This window comes from Myotis daubentonii, chromosome 2 (assembly GCF_963259705.1).
Source record: "Myotis daubentonii chromosome 2, mMyoDau2.1, whole genome shotgun sequence".
NCBI lineage: Eukaryota > Metazoa > Chordata > Mammalia > Chiroptera > Vespertilionidae > Myotis > Myotis daubentonii.
In genome coordinates, this window is record NC_081841.1 from 171,863,182 (window position 1) to 171,885,171 (window position 21,990).

The window sequence follows — 21,990 nt, forward strand, 5'->3', positions numbered from 1 at the left end:
TCTTCATACCAGTAAGTGGCAGTGTAGTCATTGATCAAACTGTCTGCATAGAAGTCACTACTTAGATAATAGAGCAATTAAGGATGCAGATTAATTGCACAATGAATCGTGTATCTCATACTGGTGATTTAAATTAAAATTGGTTATTTCTTCATTAGGACATGTAAAATCAATTAAAATTGCAGTCATATGACAATAACTATCAATCTAGTATTGCTATAAAAGATTCATTAGACTGATGCAATGTTTTTGATCATGAGATAAAAAATGCATTATGTAAAATTAAACAAAAACTGAGCTGCCAGGATTTGTTTTCTACAAAAGGTACACTATTCACAAATTAGCAATATTAGTTTAAGTGAAAATACCAATATTTGTTTAAGTGAAAATAACTTTACATTTCAAGATTAGGTGAATTTAAAATCTTAAGAATAATTTTTATATGTATTTTTCTTTGAGAACATATTTTAATACTTATCATGAGATTAACTAGTGTGATAGTTATATGGTCCATTGAAAAGAAAGTCCAGTAACTTTTTTTTTATTGAATTTATTGGGGTGACATATAGTTTTCATGTGTACAATTCTACAATACATCATCTGCATGTTGTAATGTGTGCTCACCAGTGTAAGTCCAGTCTCCTTCTATCACCATTTATGCACCCTTTGCCTTCTACCTCACCTCATCCCTCTTTCCATCTGGTAATCACCATGCTATTGTCTGAGTCTATGAGTTGTTGTTGTTGTTTTGTGTGTGTGTGTGTGTGTGTGTGTGTGTGTGTGTGTGTGTTTGCGTTTGCTTTTTCACACAGCTCCACAACCCACCTCTCCTCTGACAGCCATCAGTCTGTTCTCTGTATCTATGAGTCTTTTTCTATTTTGTTTGTTAGTTTATTTTGTTCATTAGATTCCACATATGAGTGAAATAATATGGTATTTGTCTCTCTCTAACTGGCTTATTTTACTTAATATAATGCTCTCTAGATCCATCCATATAGTCACAAAGGGTAAGATTTTCTTCTTTTTTCCCCTTCTTTTTATACAGCTGATTAACATTCCACTGTGTACTTACTTATATATAAAGTATACTAGAGGCCTGGTGCACTGGTGCACAAAATTCGTGCACAGGCGTGGGGGGGTGGTCTCTCAACCCAGCCTGCACCTTCAGGGGATGTCCAACTGCCAGTTTAGGCCCAATCCCTCTCGCAATCCAGGATGCTGCATGCACCGGTGACCATACTTTTCATATAGGCAAAAGGCATCTTGTTGTTGCATGGGCAGCTACATTTTTTGCCCTGATTATAAAAAGTAGTACATAACATGATTCTTCTGAGGCAGTAATACCATTTTCCCCATCTTATGGGTGAAAAAACTGAAGAAGAGAGAAGTTAATTGGCTTTGTCACAGAGTTATAAGTGTCAGAATCAGGGCTGATCACAAAATGTGCAAGCCAGAGTCCATGCATGTCATCACTGCATCATCCTGTTTTTTCAGTGTTAGAGTAGCCTTGCCAGGTTTTCATTTTTAGATCTAAGAGACTGTCCCCAATACATAGGGTAGGGTCCCTAGGCCTGGCCAGCGATAAGGGTCAATTTCTGGTGGCGACCAGCAGGCGGGGCGATCCGGGGGTGGGGGCACTGGTGCTTGCTTTGGCTGGCAGCCTGGAGCTGCCTGCTGGCCGGCCCTGCCCCCCGATTGCTGCCGCTAGTCAACTCCCTCTCGGGGCAGTGCACGTCATAGTGATCAGTCGTTCTGCTGTTTGCTCAATTTACATATTAGGGTCTTATTATATAGGACAGTGATAGCGAACCTTTTGAGCTCAGCGTGTCAGCATTTTGAAAAACCCTAACTTAACTCTGGTGCCATGTCACATATAGAAATTTTTTGATATTTGCAACCATAGTAAAACAAAGACTTATATTTTTGATATTTATTGTATATATTTAAATGCCATTTAACAAAGAAAAATCAACCAAAAAAATGAGTTCGTGTGTCATCTCTGATACATGTGTCATAGGTTCGCCATCACTGATATAGGATGATCTACCAATATAGGCGTCTTCATAAATGCAAGTGCACAAACAATGTAAAGAAAGAGTTAAGAATGAAGTTGAGATCTCTGAGAGCACTCTACAGCTCTGGATCAGGTGACTTCCTAGTTATTTTGGACTTAATCCCTTAAGCCAGTGGTTCTCAACCTGTGGGTCGCGACCCTTTTGGCGGTCAAATGACCCTTTCACAGGGGTCGCCTAAGACCATCCTGCATATCCGATATTTACATTACGATTCATAACAGTAGCAATATTACAGTTATGATGCAGCAACGAAAATAATTTTATGGTTGGGTCACAATATGAGGAACTGTATTTAAAGGGCCAGAAGGTTGAGAAACACTGCCTTAAGCAATCAATGCACCTTTTAAATCTATATTGATTTTGCCCAAGAAAGAAGTATAATAATGAAAATATAGGTCAATTTTATTACTAATATTTGTTACATTGATTAAAAACAAGCAAGAATTAATCTAAAAAATTACAGTAATTTGTTGTAAGTGGGACTGGTTACCAAGCTATTACATCTTTGTTTCAAAATATATAAATATCATTTCATTTAAACTAAGATTTATTCAGGTCTTCATGGAACTTAGAGGCCATATTTGCATTTTAAAAAATTATCAATTACAATTTGCAGTGCAAACAGCCTGCTCTAGTTGTACAAAACACCACTAAACTTCAACATAGAGCTTTTGTATTCAAATAGATGGAATGCGAGAGTTCAAGTGCAGTTTGTCACTGACTGTCAGACTTCTCTGCACAAAAAGCCTATTCTAGATCATTCTTGAGGCAAAGTACCCATTTAGGACTTTCCTTTCCAGTTTTACTAACATACCACTGTGTGATCTGGAGAAAGGCACTTTAGAAAGCACTTTATCATGCATAAAAAGGCATTTGACTTCTAATAAAAGTCTATTGATAATAAAATAATCTACCTTTCCTACTTGATAGAAGTGTAATGAGAATGTAATAGGAATTTTGAAATGACTGTTAAAATGTCTTCAATTTGTTGAAAGAATGGTAGAGGTCCTTAACGGAATGCAATTTTAAAAAATTGACTAGAGCCCTTCAATAGAATGCAAATCAGGCCCCTTGCCAAATGTGAATCATAATTTTCCTTATTTATTGAGGGCATCATAATGGTCAACATGTCTTATGAGTGTAGCTGTTCATATTAATTAAATTTCTAAGGAATCCCAAAAATTACACAAGAAACACAGTTCTAGCCTCGTGGGGACTTATATTCTAGATTTGCACTATCCGATATGGTAGTCACTAACCACATATGGCAATTTAAATTTAAATAAATTAAAATTTTAAATTGTCTTTCCTGTGTCATAACAGCCACATTTTAATTGTTCAATAGTCAAATGTGTCTGATGGCTATCAAATTTAACAACCCAGATATAGATTATCATCACAGAAAGCTCTATTGGAGAACTGTTCTAGAGGCCAGTCAAATAGATGCTATAAGAATTAGAATTCAAGTATACAAATTATGCAATAACATTTTTACATATTATAGTCCATTTGTTTAGACTAGAGAGCACAGGTGATTCATCAAAGAGTCAAAATGTCTCTGAAATCATCCAGCTACCCAGCTGTGCGCAAACTATGGCCCATGGGCCGGATCCGGCCCGTTTGAAATGAATAAAACTAAAAAAAAAAAAAAAAAGACCATACCCTTTTATGTAATGATGTTTACTTTGAATTTATATTAGTTCACACAACACTCCATCCATGCTTTTGTTCCGGCCCTCCGGTCCAGTTTAAGAACCCATTGTGGCCCTCGAGTCAAAAAGTTTGCCCACCCCTGAGCTACCCTAACATGAATTAACTAATTATTTTATCTCAAACATAATAGGGTTTAATGCAATATAGGTATTAAATAAATATTTGTTGAATAAATCCTATACAAAAGGCTAATATGCAAATCGACTGAACGGCAGAACGACCAGTCGCTATGACGTGCACTGACCACCAGGGGGAAGATGCTCAATGCAGGAGCTGCCCTCTGGTGGTCAGTGCACTCCCAAAGGGGTAGTAGGCTGCTCAGCCAGAAGCCCTGGGCCGGGGTTACTGCTGGTGAGTGCAACAGTGGTGGCAGGAGCCTCTCCCGCCTCCACGGCAGCACTAAGGATGTCTGACTGACAGCATAGGCCATGGGGAACGGGCCTGGCCATCAGTCGGACATCTCCTGAGGGCTCCCGGACTGCAAGGGGGTGCAGGCCGGGCTGAGGGGTCCCCCCACCCCGAGTGAAGGAATTTCATGCACCGGGCCTCTAGTAAATTCATAAGAGACAAGTATTTCTTCTCCATTAAGAGACAAGTATTTCTTCTCACCATTAAGGGGTAACAAACACAATAATATTCTCTTCTCAAGAAGAAATAATAAATAGGCAATAAGAAAATGACAACTTTAAGCAGGGAATAAGAAACTCTGCTAGATCAAATGCTAGATAATGCAAGAGAATGTTTAAGATGAGCAAGTTCAATGTTGGTTAGAGTGAATAGAAAAAAATTTTTGGATTGCAGAAAGTATTTATGATAAATTCTGTAGAACAATTGTTAAGAGAAAAGTAAAAAGCTAGCTAGGTGAAAGGGCAGTATAAACCAAAGTTTTGGGGTGAAGAAAAAGGCTGATTTATTTTGAGGTAATGAACACAGGTTTTCAGTTGATAAAAGTTGAACGAAGTAAATTTCTGGATTGGAAATAAAAAGCTACTGTTTTGGGGGGGAGTTGACTACAGTATGGTCAAGTTAGTTATTCTCATACACATAATGGTTCTGAAAATATTGGGATAAAATTGTGCTTTAGAATAATTGTTTTTCTTTGAAAAACCAGAAAATACATGTATAATGATGCCTCTTTGGATTGATTTCCCCAAAATGACTAAAGATATGAAAGAATCAAGAACAGGTAGATCCCAAGAGACAAATCACAGTTCTAATGGAAAGATACATAGAAAAGTTAATCTAGTGATATGATAAAACTTCCCTTTTCCAGTGGAATGTACATATTTCAATGTGAGTATAAGCCAGATGGCAGCAGCCTTTGTTCTAACGGGGCCTGATGATAGTTTGTATATTTAAAATATCACAATTACACAGTCATTCATTTTCCTGCAGATAGCAGTAAAGATCTGCTGCTGACAATTTCAAGTATAATCACTTGTCTTCTCTAGAGAACCATTTGGTTCTTTCCCTTCATCCACCAGAGCATCAAATAAAACTAACTACACAGCATGGTTTTGTATAGTGAAGATAATGGAAGCCAACTCATATTAACTACCAATCGGATAATTAATATAGGCAACTAGAAGTAGATGCCACATATAAGAATTATATAGAAAAAAACATTTTAACAATACATATTTATATATTTAAAAACATATTCAATGTCTCCATTAATAGCAATGTGTCATAAAAATGCAATAGTTTTGAAAATTGTGAGACAGAAAGTAATTTGGTAAAGCCATCTCCAGCTCTCCATCATCTTTCATATCATTCTTTCAAATATTGTTATTTTTCAAATACATATATTTTCTTGCTAATGTTTTACTAAATTGTGATGTAAACTAAAATTTTCAAATACTAAAAATTAGAATATATGCTGAAAAAAATAAGTCTCCTTTCTACTCAAAACTCCCCAGTCTTTTCTCAAGATGTAACTACCATAACTGAATTTTGTGTATCTTTCCACAAAAGGTTCTCTCTCTCTCTCTCTCTCTCTCTCTCTCTCTCTCTCTCTCTCTCTCTCTCTCTCTCTCTCTCCCCTTCTCCATCATATTTTATATTATGCTATATACACTATTAATAACAACAGGACCATATTACTAAATGAAATGCACTATTATTATTAAGACAGAAGATTATCCCAAGGTGTAGATGCGCTCTTAGTCAATTACAAATGCAAACCACTGTTAGAATGACTATCTTCTTACATATTGTTTTGTGCATTTTTTAGTACACCTGTAGACTACTTTCTGAATATATAATTTTTCAAAAGATTTATGCATTTTAAATTTTGGTAAATATTTCCAAAGAGAATGTTTTAACACATAATTCTGGCAGAAGAATATCAGGATGTATTTACAAGGAACTGTATGAAATGAAGAAGAGAATTGACTATTTTATGCACATCTTCCTCTTATGCCTCTGAGAACATACTCTAAGCCTGTAAATAACTAATTAAGTCTATAATGATCATTTTGGATTTAATAAACATCATTGCATTGTATATTTGATTGTTATAATTCCAAATGTGTCAGACTGATCAAAAACATATGCTATATGGTTATTTAATTTAGCAATTGCATGGAGAAACAATTATAAATGATGACTCGTGTTTTACCATCCAGAAGAAACTTTTCTCCATTTATGAATATGTGGTATATATAATTTCAATGTCAAAGACAATAAAAACATAATTTAGTTCTGAAAAAACTGTCACTTAATAAATATTTTATAGATTTCTTAGCTATTACTATCATAAAGGTAACCTAAGAGAGCTAATTTTAGAGGAATGAGGAATCTAGCATTGAAATTCTATAATCTCATCTCACCAATTAGACTAACAAAAAGTAATCCAAGGTCTACTGGATTTAAATTTCAATGATGTTGATTAGTTCTTATGAAATTTCAAAATTATTGCCAAATAATATCCTTGTTTATAATCTGTTAGTTTGTTTCATGAGAAACTATAATTTTTAACTATTTTAATATTCTAAACAAACCACACAGTGTAACACAAATGTAATATATTTTAAGAAATGCATATAATATAAGAATTCCTCCAAAGAGCCCATAGACACTAAAACAACAATTCCAGGTAATAATAAATATGAGTTCACATATTTCAATTTCAAGTGACAAGGAAGCTAATTGTGGTTTAATTTAAATTTTAATATGCAGGAATCAAATTATGTCCACAATTTGCACTAATTAAAGCCACATATATTTCCATATATGAAATGCATTTATGATGCCACTACATCATGAACTAATTATAACATGCATAAATATATGCACAAACATTTGGACAATGATTCTCAGCTTTTCACATCCAACTCAATCAAATAATGTTTATTTTAGTATTAATGACTTTAATTTTGGAGAGCTATATTTCATCAATCATTTCATTTTATGGTTTCCAAATGTGTTTATGTAATCAGGTGCATTTATTTGAGTATTGTATGAAAGCAAGTACACATATCATATGACTGTATATTGTTCAGTATGGACTGAAAAATAGATAATGATTATTCTTGTGGTTAAAGCCTTAGATTTTATCACTGTTATATGATTCATGTATTTCATTTCGAGGCAATAGTAAATATTCAAAGAAAACAGGAGTCTACAGACTAGTAAATGAGGCTTTTCCTTATTTCTATGATGTTCCCCCAACCCCCCCACACCCAAGTTTTTCTGTGGTCTCTTCATGTCATAGTGTTTTCTCAAAATTCACTTTCCTGCAGAGGAGCCTATAGAGACACCTAGTGGGAAATTGTAATAGTGGCTTCTCAGGCTGTCCTTAATATTGACTTAATGATAGAAAGTTGACATCATTTAGTTATTTGAACTACAAGAAGCAAACTGAAATAGTTTCAGTTGTCAGTTTTCTAACAAAACTCTAACCTAATTTAATTGCAAACATGTTTAATACCTCTTAGTGCAACAAAATTTATTTTAATTAGAATAATAAATATTTAAAATAAAAATACAAAACCATAAATTAGACTAAAATTTGATATTTTATTGCAGCTGTGAAGATTTTGGTAAGTAATAAAATATCAAACTAAAAATAAGTCCAATAATTGGTTAAGGCATTTTTACCTTTTCAGATATTCTATTGTTTATCAACATTGAAAATTATGTCTGTCATACAACAATATTTGTATCCCAAAAGTGTCTAACTATAATTAATATGTAATTTTAAAATTATGACATTTTAAAACTTTCATTTTGAAAATATAAAAGTGACTTAATACTTTAAAAATAAATATTCTAAAACATTTCAATCATGTTAGAAGATATTGCAAAAAAATCTAGTAACAAGCCTTTTGTGAGTGCAGTTTAAATTGTGTTTATACAATGTACCTATAGCAAGTGGCTAGCATGCCCAGCCCAAAGGTTTCTAAATTTAACAGGTGTATTATAAGATTTTATTTTCATTATCTGATATTATAGATCACTTCTTTTCTCTCTCTCTTGCATGTCCTGAATTTTAACAAAATAAACAAAAATTGTTTCTAACAAAGTACGTATGGCTTAACTAAAAAATATTTGCAAAACAGAGTCAGAAGAAATTTCAAGAATATTGCAAAATCTCAGGAGATTGCAATGTTCATCACCTCTAGAGGATGCAAGAAGATACGTTTGTGGCTCTATATATCAGACTCTAGATTAATCCTATATTTAATCAGGATTTCAAAACCACAATGTTATCCAAAATGTAACCAAGAAGGAGACAATATCAGCGTTAAGATAATTCCAAAAGATACTACATAATTCATTCCAGAGTAAAATGGATTAAATATATTTAAGTGGTAAAACTACCCAATTACGAAAAGGCACAGTCACTTGTGCACTCAGCTTGCATTGGGCTACTTATGATCAACTTTTTTTTTCTATGCCTGGGATGGACTGAAGGTTTAATATTACAAACATTGGAAATACACTCCTTATGGATATACTCTGTTTTATGGATATAGGGTGGTGTCTAGTTTCATGGAAAGAGCCAGGAATACTTACTGTAGAGATGAATCTAGTGGAGTTTAGCAGGTGACTCTTCAAAAAACTCGCTTTCTATCGATACTGCATTTACTTAGGGGTTTCCAGCTTTTTTAGCCCACACCAAATATGTTCAGAAATATTTTCTCTATTCCCTTGTATCGCCCAGACATACCTATACAACGTAATTCTAAAAAAAAAAAAATAGCGCCCTTGCTTGCAGCTAGGATGAACCACTCCCTCTTCCAGGGTCCTTTACAGTATGTACATGAGACAGCAGCAGGGGCTGCATTATTCTAAATGGCAGGGGGAAGGCAGGCGATCGGCACAGGGCTGGAGTCCATCTGTACTGACCACCAACAAGCCTGGCGCTGTCGGGGTTATTTTCACTCCTCCCTTTTTTTCAATCCGAGGATTGCACAGTCCCACGTTCGCGTTACGCACATGGTCCAAGACTCCTCTCTGTCTCCGGCAAATGTGACATCCAAGGGGGGCTCCGGTTGCGCCGCCCGAGCCCAGCCAGGGACGCCTCCGCCCTCGGCTGCCATCTATCGGCCACGGAGCGCCCGCTCTGCCGAGGGCCCACCATGTCTGCTGCAGCTTGGCTCGCACCGGCCGCGCGACAATAAACAAGCGCCCTGGACGGGGCCCTGCGCCCGCCCCGAGCAGCTGCCTCAGAGACCCCGGCGATGCCGACCGCGCCGCCACCGCCTCGGCGCCCGGGAGGGAAGACGCGACTTTCTCTGAGTTTTTTAGAGTCGCCGGGCTGCCGGGACACGCCACAGGCGTAGAACAACGACTGCTCCTGTCCCCCCACCAGACCACCCAAAGGATGTCGGAGATAGAGAGTTCCAAATAATGACGATCGATCGTGTGCTGCATCTGGGAAAGGGATAGGAAAAAATATAGAAAATACCCTGCACACAGCGGAAGCGCTGAAACCGCCAAGAGGATGCGGGAGCCGTACCGATACTAAGTGGGGACCGCGGCGGCGGCGGCGGCTGCAGCGGGTTCCGCGCGGGGAGAGCGGCGGCGGCATCCCAGCGCGGTGGTCGCCTCGACGCAGGGGGGTGGGAGGACTGCGCCGGGGGCGAGGACCGTGCAGGAAGCCGCAGCCGCCGCGGGAGCCGCCGGAGGGCCGGGGCCACCTTCACTCGCCCCCTCACTACCATGTACAGCGTGCGCTGCAAGAAGAAGGCGGGCGATGCATGCACACCCCCGCGCCCCACTCCCTCCGGCTCGTCCCCGAGCGTGCGCCACTGACCAGGGGGGAATGTGGTGAAGACACTCGGGAGGAGAGCCGAGGGGGGAGGGGAGGGCCGGCCGGCGCGAACCCTGGCTGGAGGGTGCGAGGAGCCCTAGGCGGCCGGAGGGGGCGGCGGCGGCGGCGGCTGCTGGCAGGAAGAAAGTTGCCCCCGATGCAGATGGCAACTGTAAGTACCCTCCCGGGGTGTGCGGGGAGGGATCCGGGGGACCCCGGGATCGCGTTGGGGCGCGATGGGGAGCGAGTGCACGAGTGAACGTGAGTGTGAGCGGGTGCGAGTGGCGCGCGGGGCTGACCGTCACGTTGAAGGTGCCGGCGGGGCCAGGCAGCCTTCTCCGCACCCCCCTCCTCCCCCGACTCCCTCCCCGCCCCGCCCGGCCCCTGTTCACCGCCCCTGCCGCGCGGCGCCTCTACAGCGGTCCGCTGCCGCCCCCTCCCCCGCCCTCCCCTGCCCGCTGCTCGCGATCGCCCCCCTCCACCCACCCCCCCACCTCCCCATCCCCGGCCCGCTCCGACTACTGCGGAGAGCGGCCGGGAGAGCCGTTCGGGGAGCCCCGAAAACCGCGGTCGCCACCGCGGCGGCGGCCCCGGGCTGGCGGCGTGCGGGCGCCTCTCCTCCAGCCGCGCGCACGGCTCTGATCGGCGCCAACTCGCCCCGTTTGGGCTGGAGAAACCCAGCGCACACCCCGAAGAGGTATTTTTTTAGAGGGTGGCTACAATGAGTGGGCCCTGGAGATGTGAGACGGGGTAAGTCGGCCGGTTACTTTGCAAAAGAGGCTCGTGTGTGTGTGTGTGTGTGTGTGTGTGTGTGTGTGGCGACGGGGTGGCTTTTTTTCCTCCCTCTCTTCCCTCCCCTCCTTCCTCCCCTTCTCCTTCCTTAGCTTTGGGGCGGGGTGGGGGAGGGGGAGCCTCGCGTCTTGGAACTCCGGGTGCTTGTGCCTGGGCCGCTGTGGGAACAGCTGTGCCCTGATCGGCGGGGCCGGCCTGGGTGCTGGGCTCCAGCCCGCGCGGCTCCGAGCTGCTGAAGGGTGATGAGCAGGGCGGTGAACCGCGGTCTAAATTCTTGGGGGGAAAGCAAACACGGCCCCCCCCTCCCAAATAAAAAAAAAATCTGATCAGCTGAGAATGTGCAGCGCACCCGCGAATTTACATCGAAGGTGCGTTTCCGTGTCAGAATGTCAGCCTTCCCCGCTCATGCAACTTTTATTTTCTCAAATTGTCGGGCTCCTTGGCTGGCGAGCAGGAGGAGGAAGGGAGCGGGGTGAGAGGAAGCCCGGCGACCCTGGCTAACCAGAACTGAATTAAAGTTGCGGACGCTCGAGTTTCCTACCGGCTGGACACAATTTGCCATGGGCTGTCGGAAGTGGTGGGAGGGGAATGGGGGCGGGAAAGCACCGGGAGGGAGGGGGAGGGAGGGGGAGGGGACGCAGCCGGGCTGAATGGATGTGCAGATTTGATCCAGCGGAGAACCGAAATTTCAAGGTAAACATTTCGCTTTCCTAGTGGGTGTGTTTTTCCTCTTTGAAGCCAGGACGTGTTCGCCGTGGCGTTGGGAGGTCGAGGGTACTTGCGAGTATCTCTGCCCTGTGATTCCGGTTCTTCCCTGCACGTCTGGGTGGCCGCCCGCGAATGATTCGCAGGCGCCCTCGCACATGTGCGTGTGAATGCGGGGGCTCCGGATAACATGGGCTGGATCCGGCTCGGGGATCCAAACCGAGGTCTCCGTGCTTGAACCCATGACTCCGAAATGTCTTGGCTCTAGTTTTGGGTTGCGATTCGACACCCGACTTGGGTGGTGGCGTGGCAAAGGCGAGGGTGACCAAAGGCGAGGCATTGGTTCCCCCAGCAGCGGATTTCCACCGAGCGTCCCCTCCCTCCCACCAACGCAACACGCACTCACACACATTCACACACTCGCTCCATTTATGTCCTTTCTCCTATGAGTACTGCTGTCGAGTCGAAGTAGGAAGTCGAAGGAAGCCTTTAAGCCAGGGGACAAAAAGAAAGCAAGAAAGAAAAGGGGGAGGGGATCAGATGGATTCCTTGGGGAAATGAGACTCGGATATGTAAGCACTGACCTGTGTCACTTGCTGTTCTTCCCTCCTTTCTATTTTGTCTTTAATCAGCCCAAGTGCCCTTTCCCCAAGGGGAGGGGTGGGGGGAAGGACTAGGGTAAAGCATTGACAATTAAACGTAGTAAGCAACTCCCACAATGGGGTTTCTGGCACTGTCGTAGTTCAGCCCAAATCTTGCTAAATCAATGGGGTTAATTTTGTATGCCATGGCAATCAGACATGCAGCCCCAGGTAAGGGGGGTGGGGGGTGGCCCTGGCCCTTGGTGTACTTTTAGCTGATTCCCGGTAAGCAGTTGGAATGTCCTCCTTAAACTCCAGGTATGGGAAGGTGTTCTGGGATTGCGGATGCCTTCGCAGAGCTCTTTGCAATCCATGGTGCAGAACTATTTCCGTGGCTGAGGGATGCGGTTTGGTAGCGTCGCTGACATGATCAATGAGGAGTGGATGCAGGGCGCTCTCTGAGAAGCACTGTTAAGTGGCACCGTGCATGCAATTAGGATGCTGATGTGCTTAATAGCTTGGGTAGCGAGGTCCAGCATCAAAGCCAGCACGCTCTCCTTTTTCTCCCCTGAGGCTCCCCGAAGACAATTGGAGATTTAAGAGCTTCTTTGGGGTCCTTTTGATGCATTGTCTTATATCCTTTGTGACTCTGAAAAGTATCCTTTAGGTCCCACCTTGTCATCTTGTGGCTCCCTGCCTTCCTGTGAAAACGGGAGAGCTTCACTGTGCACTGTTCACTGAAGAGATTCTGAAAGAAGGGCAGAGTGGCTGGGGATAGGTGAGGTGGGGAACGTTGTAAAATGGTGCTTTTTTTTCCCCCTCTTAAATTAGAACCATGAAACTGAACTGACAGCCATTTTATGTATCCTTATGGGTTGGTTTTGAAAAGGGAGGGGGGCATAGGAAGCACACAAAAATGGAACATTATCTAACCTGCCCTGATCTTGCAGAGAGCAGCATTTCCTGTTGTGCTCATTAGGAAATGAAATCAACATTGAAATCAAAATGATTATCAGATTTTAGTAAAGTCTGGAAATGTCCATGTTGGAGAGGGGGTGTCATTCATAGCCCCTCCTACTGCATTTCAGAAAAATAGTATCAGGGAAAAGAGACTCTCTGAGCGATCCCTTAAAGTCTTGTCATATTCTGTTGTTTCCTTTCTCCTCTCTCCCTTGCAGGAGGTAAAATGCACCCTTGCTGCCCCCTGGTAACTTTGGAACAGGACCTCCACAGAAAAATGCATAGCTGGATGCTGCAGACTCTAGCATTTGCTCTAACATCTCTCGTCCTTTCGTGTGCAGAAACCATCGATTATTATGGGGAAATCTGTGACAATGCATGTCCTTGTGAGGAGAAGGACGGCATTTTAACTGTGAGCTGTGAGAACCGAGGGATCATCAGCCTCTCTGAGATTAGCCCACCCCGCTTCCCAGTCTACCACCTCTTGTTGTCTGGAAACCTGCTGAACCGTCTCTATCCCAATGAGTTTGTCAACTACACCGGGGCTTCAATTTTGCATCTGGGTAGCAACGTGATCCAGGACATTGAGACGGGGGCTTTCCACGGGCTTAGGGGTTTAAGGAGACTGCATCTGAACAATAATAAGCTGGAACTTCTGCGGGATGATATATTCCTTGGTTTGGAGAGCCTGGAGTACCTACAGGTCGATTATAATTACATCAGTGTCATTGAACCCAATGCTTTTGGGAAACTGCATTTGTTGCAGGTGCTTATCCTCAATGATAATCTCTTGTCCAGTTTACCCAACAACCTTTTCCGTTTTGTGCCCTTAACGCACTTGGACCTGCGGGGGAACCGGCTGAAACTGCTGCCCTATGTGGGGCTGCTGCAGCACATGGATAAAGTTGTGGAGCTACAGCTGGAGGAAAACCCCTGGAACTGCTCCTGTGAGCTGATCTCCCTGAAGGATTGGCTGGACAGCATCTCCTACTCGGCCCTGGTGGGGGATGTGGTTTGTGAGACGCCCTTCCGCTTACATGGGCGGGACTTGGACGAAGTGTCCAAGCAGGAACTTTGCCCCAGGAAACTTATTTCAGACTACGAGATGAGGCCGCAGACGCCTTTGAGCACCACGGGGTACTTACACACCACCCCAGCTTCGGTGAATTCCGTGGCCACTTCGTCCTCTGCTGTTTACAAACCTCCCTTGAAGACCCCTAAGGGGACACGCCAACCCAACAAGCCCAGGGTGCGCCCCACCTCTAGGCAGCCATTCAAAGACTTGAGCTCCAGCAATTCTGGCCCCAGCATCGCCTACCAGACCAAATCTCCCGTGCCTTTGGAGTGCCCCACCCAGTGCTACTGCAACCTGCAAATCTCCGATCTGGGCCTCAATGTCAACTGCCAGGAGCGAAAGATCGAGAGCATCGCAGAGCTGCAGCCCAAGCCCTACAATCCCAAGAAAATGTATCTGACGGAGAACTACATCGCGGTGGTGCGCAGGAGCGACTTCCTGGAGGCCACGGGGCTGGACCTCCTACACTTGGGCAACAACCGCATTTCCATGATCCAGGACCACGCCTTCGGAGATCTCACCAACCTGAGGCGCCTCTACCTGAACGGCAACAGGATCGAGAGGCTGAGCCCAGAGCTGTTCTACGGCCTGCAGAGCCTGCAGTATCTCTTCCTCCAGTACAATCTCATTCGTGAGATTCAGCCTGGGACCTTTGATCCGGTCCCCAACCTCCAGCTGCTATTTCTCAATAATAACCTCCTGCAGACCATGCCCCCGGGCGTCTTCTCCAGCCTGACCCTCCTCAGGCTGAACCTGAGGAGTAACCACTTCACCTCCTTGCCGGTGAGTGGCGTCCTGGACCAGCTGAAGTCACTCATCCAAATCGACCTCCACGACAACCCTTGGGATTGCACCTGCGACGTGGTGGGCATGAAGCTGTGGGTCGAGCAGCTCAAAGTGGGCGTCTTGGTGGACGAAGTCATCTGCAAGGCGCCCAAGAACTTCGCTGAGACGGACATGCGCTCCATTAAGTCGGAGCTGTTGTGCCCAGACTACTCGGACGTGGTGGTTTCCACGCCCACGCCCTCCTCCATCCAGGTCCCCTCCAGAACCAGCGCGGTGACCCCCACCGTGCGGCTGAACAGCACCGGGGGCCCCGCGGGCTTGGGCGCGGGCGGAGGCGCGTCCTCCGTGCCCTTGTCCGTGCTGATCCTCAGCCTGCTGCTGGTTTTCATCATGTCTGTCTTCGTGGCCGCGGGGCTCTTTGTGCTGGTGATGAAGCGCAGGAAGAAGAACCAGAGCGACCACACCAGCACCAACAATTCCGACGTGAGCTCCTTCAACATGCAGTACAGCGTGTACGGCGGCAGCGGAGGGGCCGGCGGCCACCCCCACGCGCACGTGCACCACCGCGGGCCCTCGCTGCCCAAGGTGAAGACGCCCGCGGGCCACGTGTACGAGTACATCCCCCATCCCCTGGGCCACATGTGCAAAAACCCCATCTACCGCTCCCGAGAGGGCAACTCCGTGGAGGATTACAAAGACCTGCACGAGCTCAAGGTCACCTACAGCGGCAACCACCACCTGCAGCAGCAGCAGCAGCCGCCGCCGCCGCCTCCGCCGCCGCCGCCCCAGCCGCAGCCCCCGCCGCAGCTGCAGCTGCAGCCGGCGGAGGAGGAGAGGCGGGAAAGCCACCACTTGCGGAGCCCGGCCTACAGCGTCAGCACCATCGAGCCCCGGGAGGACCTGTTGTCCCCCGTGCAGGACGCCGACCGCTTTTACCGGGGCATTTTAGAACCGGACAAGCACTGCTCCACCGCCCCCGCCGGCAGCAGCCTCCCGGAATATCCCAAATTCCCGTGCAGCCCCGCTGCCTACACTTTCTCCCCCAACTATGACCTGAGACGCCCCCACCAGTATTTGCACCCGGGGGGCGGGGACAGCCGGCTGCGGGAACCGGTGCTCTACAGCCCCCCCAGTGCTGTCTTTGTAGAACCCAACCGGAACGAGTATCTGGAGTTAAAAGCAAAACTAAACGTTGAGCCGGACTACCTCGAAGTGCTGGAAAAACAAACCACATTTAGCCAGTTCTAAAAGCAAAGAAACTCCCTTGGAGCTTTTGCGTTTAAAACAAACAAGCAAGCCGATACACACGGTGAACATATTTGATTAATTATGTTGTTTCAACGTTTAGAGTGAAGTGCCTTGGCACGAGATTCTTAGCTTCGGCGGAAGATACTGAAAGGGTGTGCAATTTCCTTTTAATTTTACACGTGGGGAAGCGTTTGTGTAAACAGGGCACATCCCTTTCTCTGGCGTGTCCGGGAGGAGAGGAGTAGGGGTTTTTGGAAGGCAAGTTGATGCACGGGTGACTTTTGAAAGGTAGCAGTCATTTTTCTAGTGGTTGGAAGTGCTAAGAATGGTGGAAGATGACAGCGCATAGATTCTACTCTTTCTCTTTTGCTCCCTTCTCCCCTCCCCTTCTTCCCCTTTAAGCCGCGGGTGGGTCTATATGGCTTTTGTGGAGAGATTAGCACACCCCAACTTTAATAGAAAGTTCATTCTCTTCTTTTCCTCTTTCTCCTCCCCCTCCCTCTCTCTGCTTCCTTGCTCCCTCCTCTCTCATTCCTTTTCTTTCTTTTAAAAGGATGTGTTTGTATGCATTCTGGACATTTGAATTAAAAACAAAAGTGTTGTGATCTCGAAAGGATCACCATAGATGTGGACAAATCATTAAAATTACAGAGCTATATGATCCATAATTGATTAGTCAAAATAACTTATTGATGAAATATACAAATATTTTATTGTAGCACCTATTTTTATATGCACATTTAGCATTTCTCTTTCCTTCACTATTTAGCCTATGATTTCCACAGAGGTGTCGCACTATGTTAGAAGCTGCATTTCCAAAATTGAAGTGATATCAGGAAGGCATTTTAAACGACTCAAAATATGGAGAACTTAATGACAAAATTTTAAAGCCAGTGCAACCCACCCAACTGGATCTGTAATTTTAAAAAAAACTGATTGTACCCCAATATATATTAAAATATTAGGGCAATTAATTGGGCCATTTGGGTGAGAATCAGGTGCAAGTTTTGGGTTTTATTAGAGAAGATTTCAAAGTATTTTTTATCAGTCAACCAAAATGATGTATTGATTTGACTACTATTGTAGCCGATTTTTGATTGTTTAACCAAACACCGTTGCATTTGTACAGATCCACGTGTTCTAGCACCTCAGAAGACCAAATGATGGACTGTACAAATCCCTATACAATGTCTTTATCCCTCTGGGCAGCAAGCAATGATGATAACCACAAACAGGATCTCTGTAAGATGGGGCTATTGTTGTTACAGTCTTATATGTATCCCAGCACATGTAATTTTTTAAATAGTTTCTGAATAAACACTTGATAACTATGTCAAATATGAGGAATTGAAGTAATGATTACTTAAAGTGCAAAAGAACTAGCTGTGTGAGTGACTGAATCTCCATTATTAACAATTTAGGACAGAAAAACTATCAAATTTAAAAATATATAGATGTTATTACACCTATGGTGGTTCACAGAATTATGTTTTTCTAAGTGTGTCATTTAATGTTTATTAATGAAATTTTAATTGTATACCTCTTTTCCTTATTGAAGTATTCATCTAATACATGGAGCATGGTAAGTAATATATTGCATATTCATTTTTCTTCCAATATTGTGTTTTTTTGTCATGTCAATATTACTTTAGTCTACAGGTTTCCATAGTTTCATAATTTTAACCTGTATAAAATTACCTTCAACAATTATGAAGGATACTTTATCTCAAGTTTATCCATGTCCTAAATGTTCATACTGTTGGCAGGGATAAGCCGTCCACCTCTGAGTAAGGTTTGCCAGTGAACTGAGATCCATATTTAAGGGTAGTAAATGTTTGAATTAACCTGAAACCTAAAGAGCTTTGTGCTTCATTGCTATTGGTAGGTCTTCCCATAATCTCACCTGAAATGTGTACAACATCAAGGACTGTTCATGAACTTTATGTTTAAAGAACACTTTCCATGGCATTCTGCCACAAAGAGGCAGCATTCACCCATGAGTAAATTGACAGTAACTGCTTGAATTCAGGTTGAACAGGTGATAATAGTTTTCTTGAGGATATATATATATATATATATATATATATATATATATATATATAGCAAGTGAAGTAAACTATTCCCATTCTGTGCAACATTTTCCCTTCCAAATTCTTTTCAAAGGGAAAGTAACAAGATTAATGATGCCATGTGATATCATGAAATATTAAAAATGTATCTTACTTTTCATCTACCTCCTCCATATTAAAATCAGGATTAAAAAAGAAAAATAAGTAGCAGCATTTGCTTTCACAGTTGGGGATGTAATTAATTTATCTTCATTATGGGAGTTATTTTTCTTTTAAAAATGTTAAAATCACTTCCTCAATATTATATGTAGATATGGAGGGGTTGTACAAATTATAAAATGCAAAGTGGAAACCTCCATGTAACTAGGTGTTTTTTCCTCAATTATTGCATAAAATAGGAAATAAGAATTACATGAAATTAAAGATGTAACTTCCAAAAAAATTCTGTGATGCATTTCAAAGATTTACAAAATAATATTTCAAACTAGCACTATAGTGTATAACCTTGTCACATACCCTCTTTTTAGCTCGTTTATTTATACCTCTATTGCTCATAAGGTGCCCAACATTATTTTAAATCTCAAAAATAATTATATGATTTATTATATTTACCAAATGTATTAAGAAGATAAAGTAAACATAATTTCCCTAATATACTTGAATTTTTTAAAAATGTACAATCATGAAACTTGGATAAAATTAAAAATTAATTATTTTTCCTCTTTACATGATTTCCTGCCAATACAGTAACATATACAATAGAACATAAGTTGTGAGGTTTCGAATATTTGATTTTTGTTTTTTGAGAATGTTCGCTGAATAAATTGGGCATATCAGTCGTATATGATTGGAGTAATGGTCCCTGCATACACTCTCTTCATAGAATTTGGGAGAACAACATATGTAATATTTTAGGCATCAATTAAAATTTGGATGCAAACTAAGCTTATTTTTTGTGCTTGTTCTATTTTATATGTTGTGTAATCTCATACAGATATATTTCTAGGTAGATATCATAAAATCTTATTTTTATCTATGAATGATTATAGTGTAAATACTTAAATTATTTCAGAAAATAAATGTATTCTATGTAAATGTAGATAATTTGTATGCTAATAGTCAAAATTTATAGCCAAACTTGATTGAAGTTATGAGTTAATCAACTTTAGCATAAATATCATACTTGGAACACATCTTTTTTTTTTAGGAAGAGTATCACCTTTAACTATGTGAGGTGGAAAATTTTGGTGAATGTCCTGGATATCCAAGACAGTCCCACTACTGTTTCCTCAATAACAATTAGGAAAATTAAACTATTGGATAATGAAAGCATATACACATAATGCAGAAAAAGTTAGAATTTAAGACCTTAATCTAATATACCAGTTTCTTGCCCTACATCTTTAGTTCTAGTTTTGTTACTAAGTTATGTTGTTAACAAATTATTCACATTAAATATATGTAATTTTATTTCCATAATCTAACATTTTTACTTCCTCTTTCCTTTCTTCCTTTTTTTTTTTTTTAAGATCTCCCCCTTTCCTTCCTCCTTCCCTCTTCTTATGCTTTCTCTTCATTGTTTTTCAGTAGGTCAAGGGAAAGAGTGAGAATAGTTCAGTCCTTGTTTGAAACGCCAAAAACTGGCTACTTAATTTCAAGAGCTCAATAGATTGTTTCCAAAGTCACACAACTCCAAATTAAGGAAAATAAAGCAGACCACAAATAGGTTTCTAATTTTTTTTGGAACTATCTATTTGTACTTTTCAGGTGCCTCCAAATTAAAATATTTTCAGGGGTGGCAAAATATTTGGTATAATTTTAAGAATAAATTTTATACTGAGAAAGAACTAAAAACAATAAAAGAACCAATTTAAATGCTAGAACAAAAGAACATTTAAGGAATAAAATGTTGTGAAAGTGGTAATTAAACTATTGTTAAATTAACTATTTAACTTATGGATAATGTTCCTCAAAACCTTTTAAGTTCTCTACATTTTTTCAAATACAAATATATGACAATAAAATCAAAGTAGTTGGATTGCCATTAGTCATGTGCATAAAAATAATTATCTATATTTACAGGAACCTTATGTAATTAATAATTACATTTGGCAACTGTGCATTTTATCATTAATTTAATTTAATACCTTTCTATAAATATTATATTTCCCTCATTATATGTTGCATGTATGTGGCATACATAATATATGAATTATCAAAGAGAACATTTCATACTTAGTTTTCACCTAGTGTTATATATATATACATATATTAAATATATATATATATATATATTCTCACTGGAGGGGAGGATATGTTTTTCACTGAGTTTTAGAGAGAGTAGAAGGGAGAAAGGAGGGGGGAAGAGAGAGAGAAAGATCTATCTGAGAGAGACACATTGATTGGTTGTCTCCTGCCCATGCCAATACTGGGGCTAGGGAACCTGCAATCAAGGTATGTGCCCTTGACTGGGAATTGAACCTGCAAACCTTTGGTCCACAGGCCCATACTCTAACCACTGAGCAACCATCCAGGGCTGTATTTAACTTTTTACAATTAAGTTATACTTTCTATGGGTAAGGCTGGGATAAAGAAAATAATGTTATGCAGTGTATTTGACTGTGACAATAATATAATACGATATTCTTCCTCTATTTATAGCAGATCATTTGACTTACAAACATAGGTCAAATATTTTTCATGGTAATTGTACCAGTACTATAAAATGAATAGCTATTGGCCCTGGCCAGTGTGGCTCAGTTGGTTGAGTGTCCTCCCATGAACCAAAAGGTTGCCAGTTGGATTCCTGGTCAGGGTACATGTCCAGGTGATGAGCTTGATTCCTGGTAGGGGGCATGCAGGAGGCAACAGATCAATGCTTCATCCTCATATTGATGTTTCTCTCTCTCCCTCTTCCTTTATTTCTAAAAATCAGTAACAATTTTTTAATGAATAGCTTTTGTGCCCATATTTTAAAAGAATAATATTTACCCTTAAGTTTAAGAATGACTTAAATTATTTCTTATTAAAAAGCTTTTGATAATCAAAACATACATTTCATAGAGAATTGATTTAATGCAAATATGAAACGATTGGATTTTCTATTTACTATCACAATAAAAATGTAATAATACATTGCATAATTTTAAGTACATCAGATACATTTTTGTTAAACATTAGAAAATTGATCCTATAGAAGAAAAGTAATCTTGCTAGTGATAGGTTGAATGGAAGCCTTCCAAAGAGGTGTTTTGTTTTGTTTTTTAATTAGGTATCTCTATCAGTGAAATGAAGGAATATTGTATAGTTGTATTATAAAATAAACAAAATTATATGTCTCTAAAAGCATAACTATGAAACAATGTTTTCCAGGATTTTTAAAATATGTTTTTATTGATTTGAGAAACAGAGGAAGGGAGAAGAATAGAGAGATAGAAACATTAATGAGAGAGAAATATTAATCAGCTGCCTTCTGAATGCCCCCTCCTGGGGATGGAGCCTGCATGTACCTTGAGGGGGAATTGAACTGGTGACTCTTGGCTCAAGGGTCAATGCTCAACCACCAGCCACACCTGCCAGACTTTAAGGATTTTTTAAAAAACTTAACATGCAGAAATGGAATGGTGGCTTTATTGAATTGAAGGCTCATTAGTATCTTGGTCTGCTTTTGACAAATTTCTTTACAGATCATTGCATTTTAAGAAATATTTCAAAATATCATGAAATA

General features: G+C 41.6%; 1 protein-coding gene across 2 annotated transcripts; it reads left to right on the forward strand.

Annotated features, from left to right (window-relative positions):
- The first annotated feature begins 9,349 nt into the window (after window positions 1-9,349).
- SLITRK5 (SLIT and NTRK like family member 5) lies at window positions 9,350-17,532 on the forward strand. Of its 2 annotated transcripts, none has more exons than XM_059684945.1 (2): window positions 9,350-10,219; window positions 13,304-17,532. In XM_059684945.1, the coding sequence occupies exon 2, from the start codon at window positions 13,312-13,314 to the stop codon at window positions 16,192-16,194; it is 2,883 nt and encodes a 960-aa protein (XP_059540928.1). In that variant the 5' UTR covers window positions 9,350-10,219; window positions 13,304-13,311; the 3' UTR covers window positions 16,195-17,532. The 2 variants fall into 2 exon arrangements, with proteins under 2 accessions (XP_059540928.1, XP_059540929.1); XM_059684946.1 differs by lacking the exon at window positions 9,350-10,219 and adding an exon at window positions 10,548-10,797.
- Window positions 17,533-21,990: the final 4,458 nt, after the last annotated feature.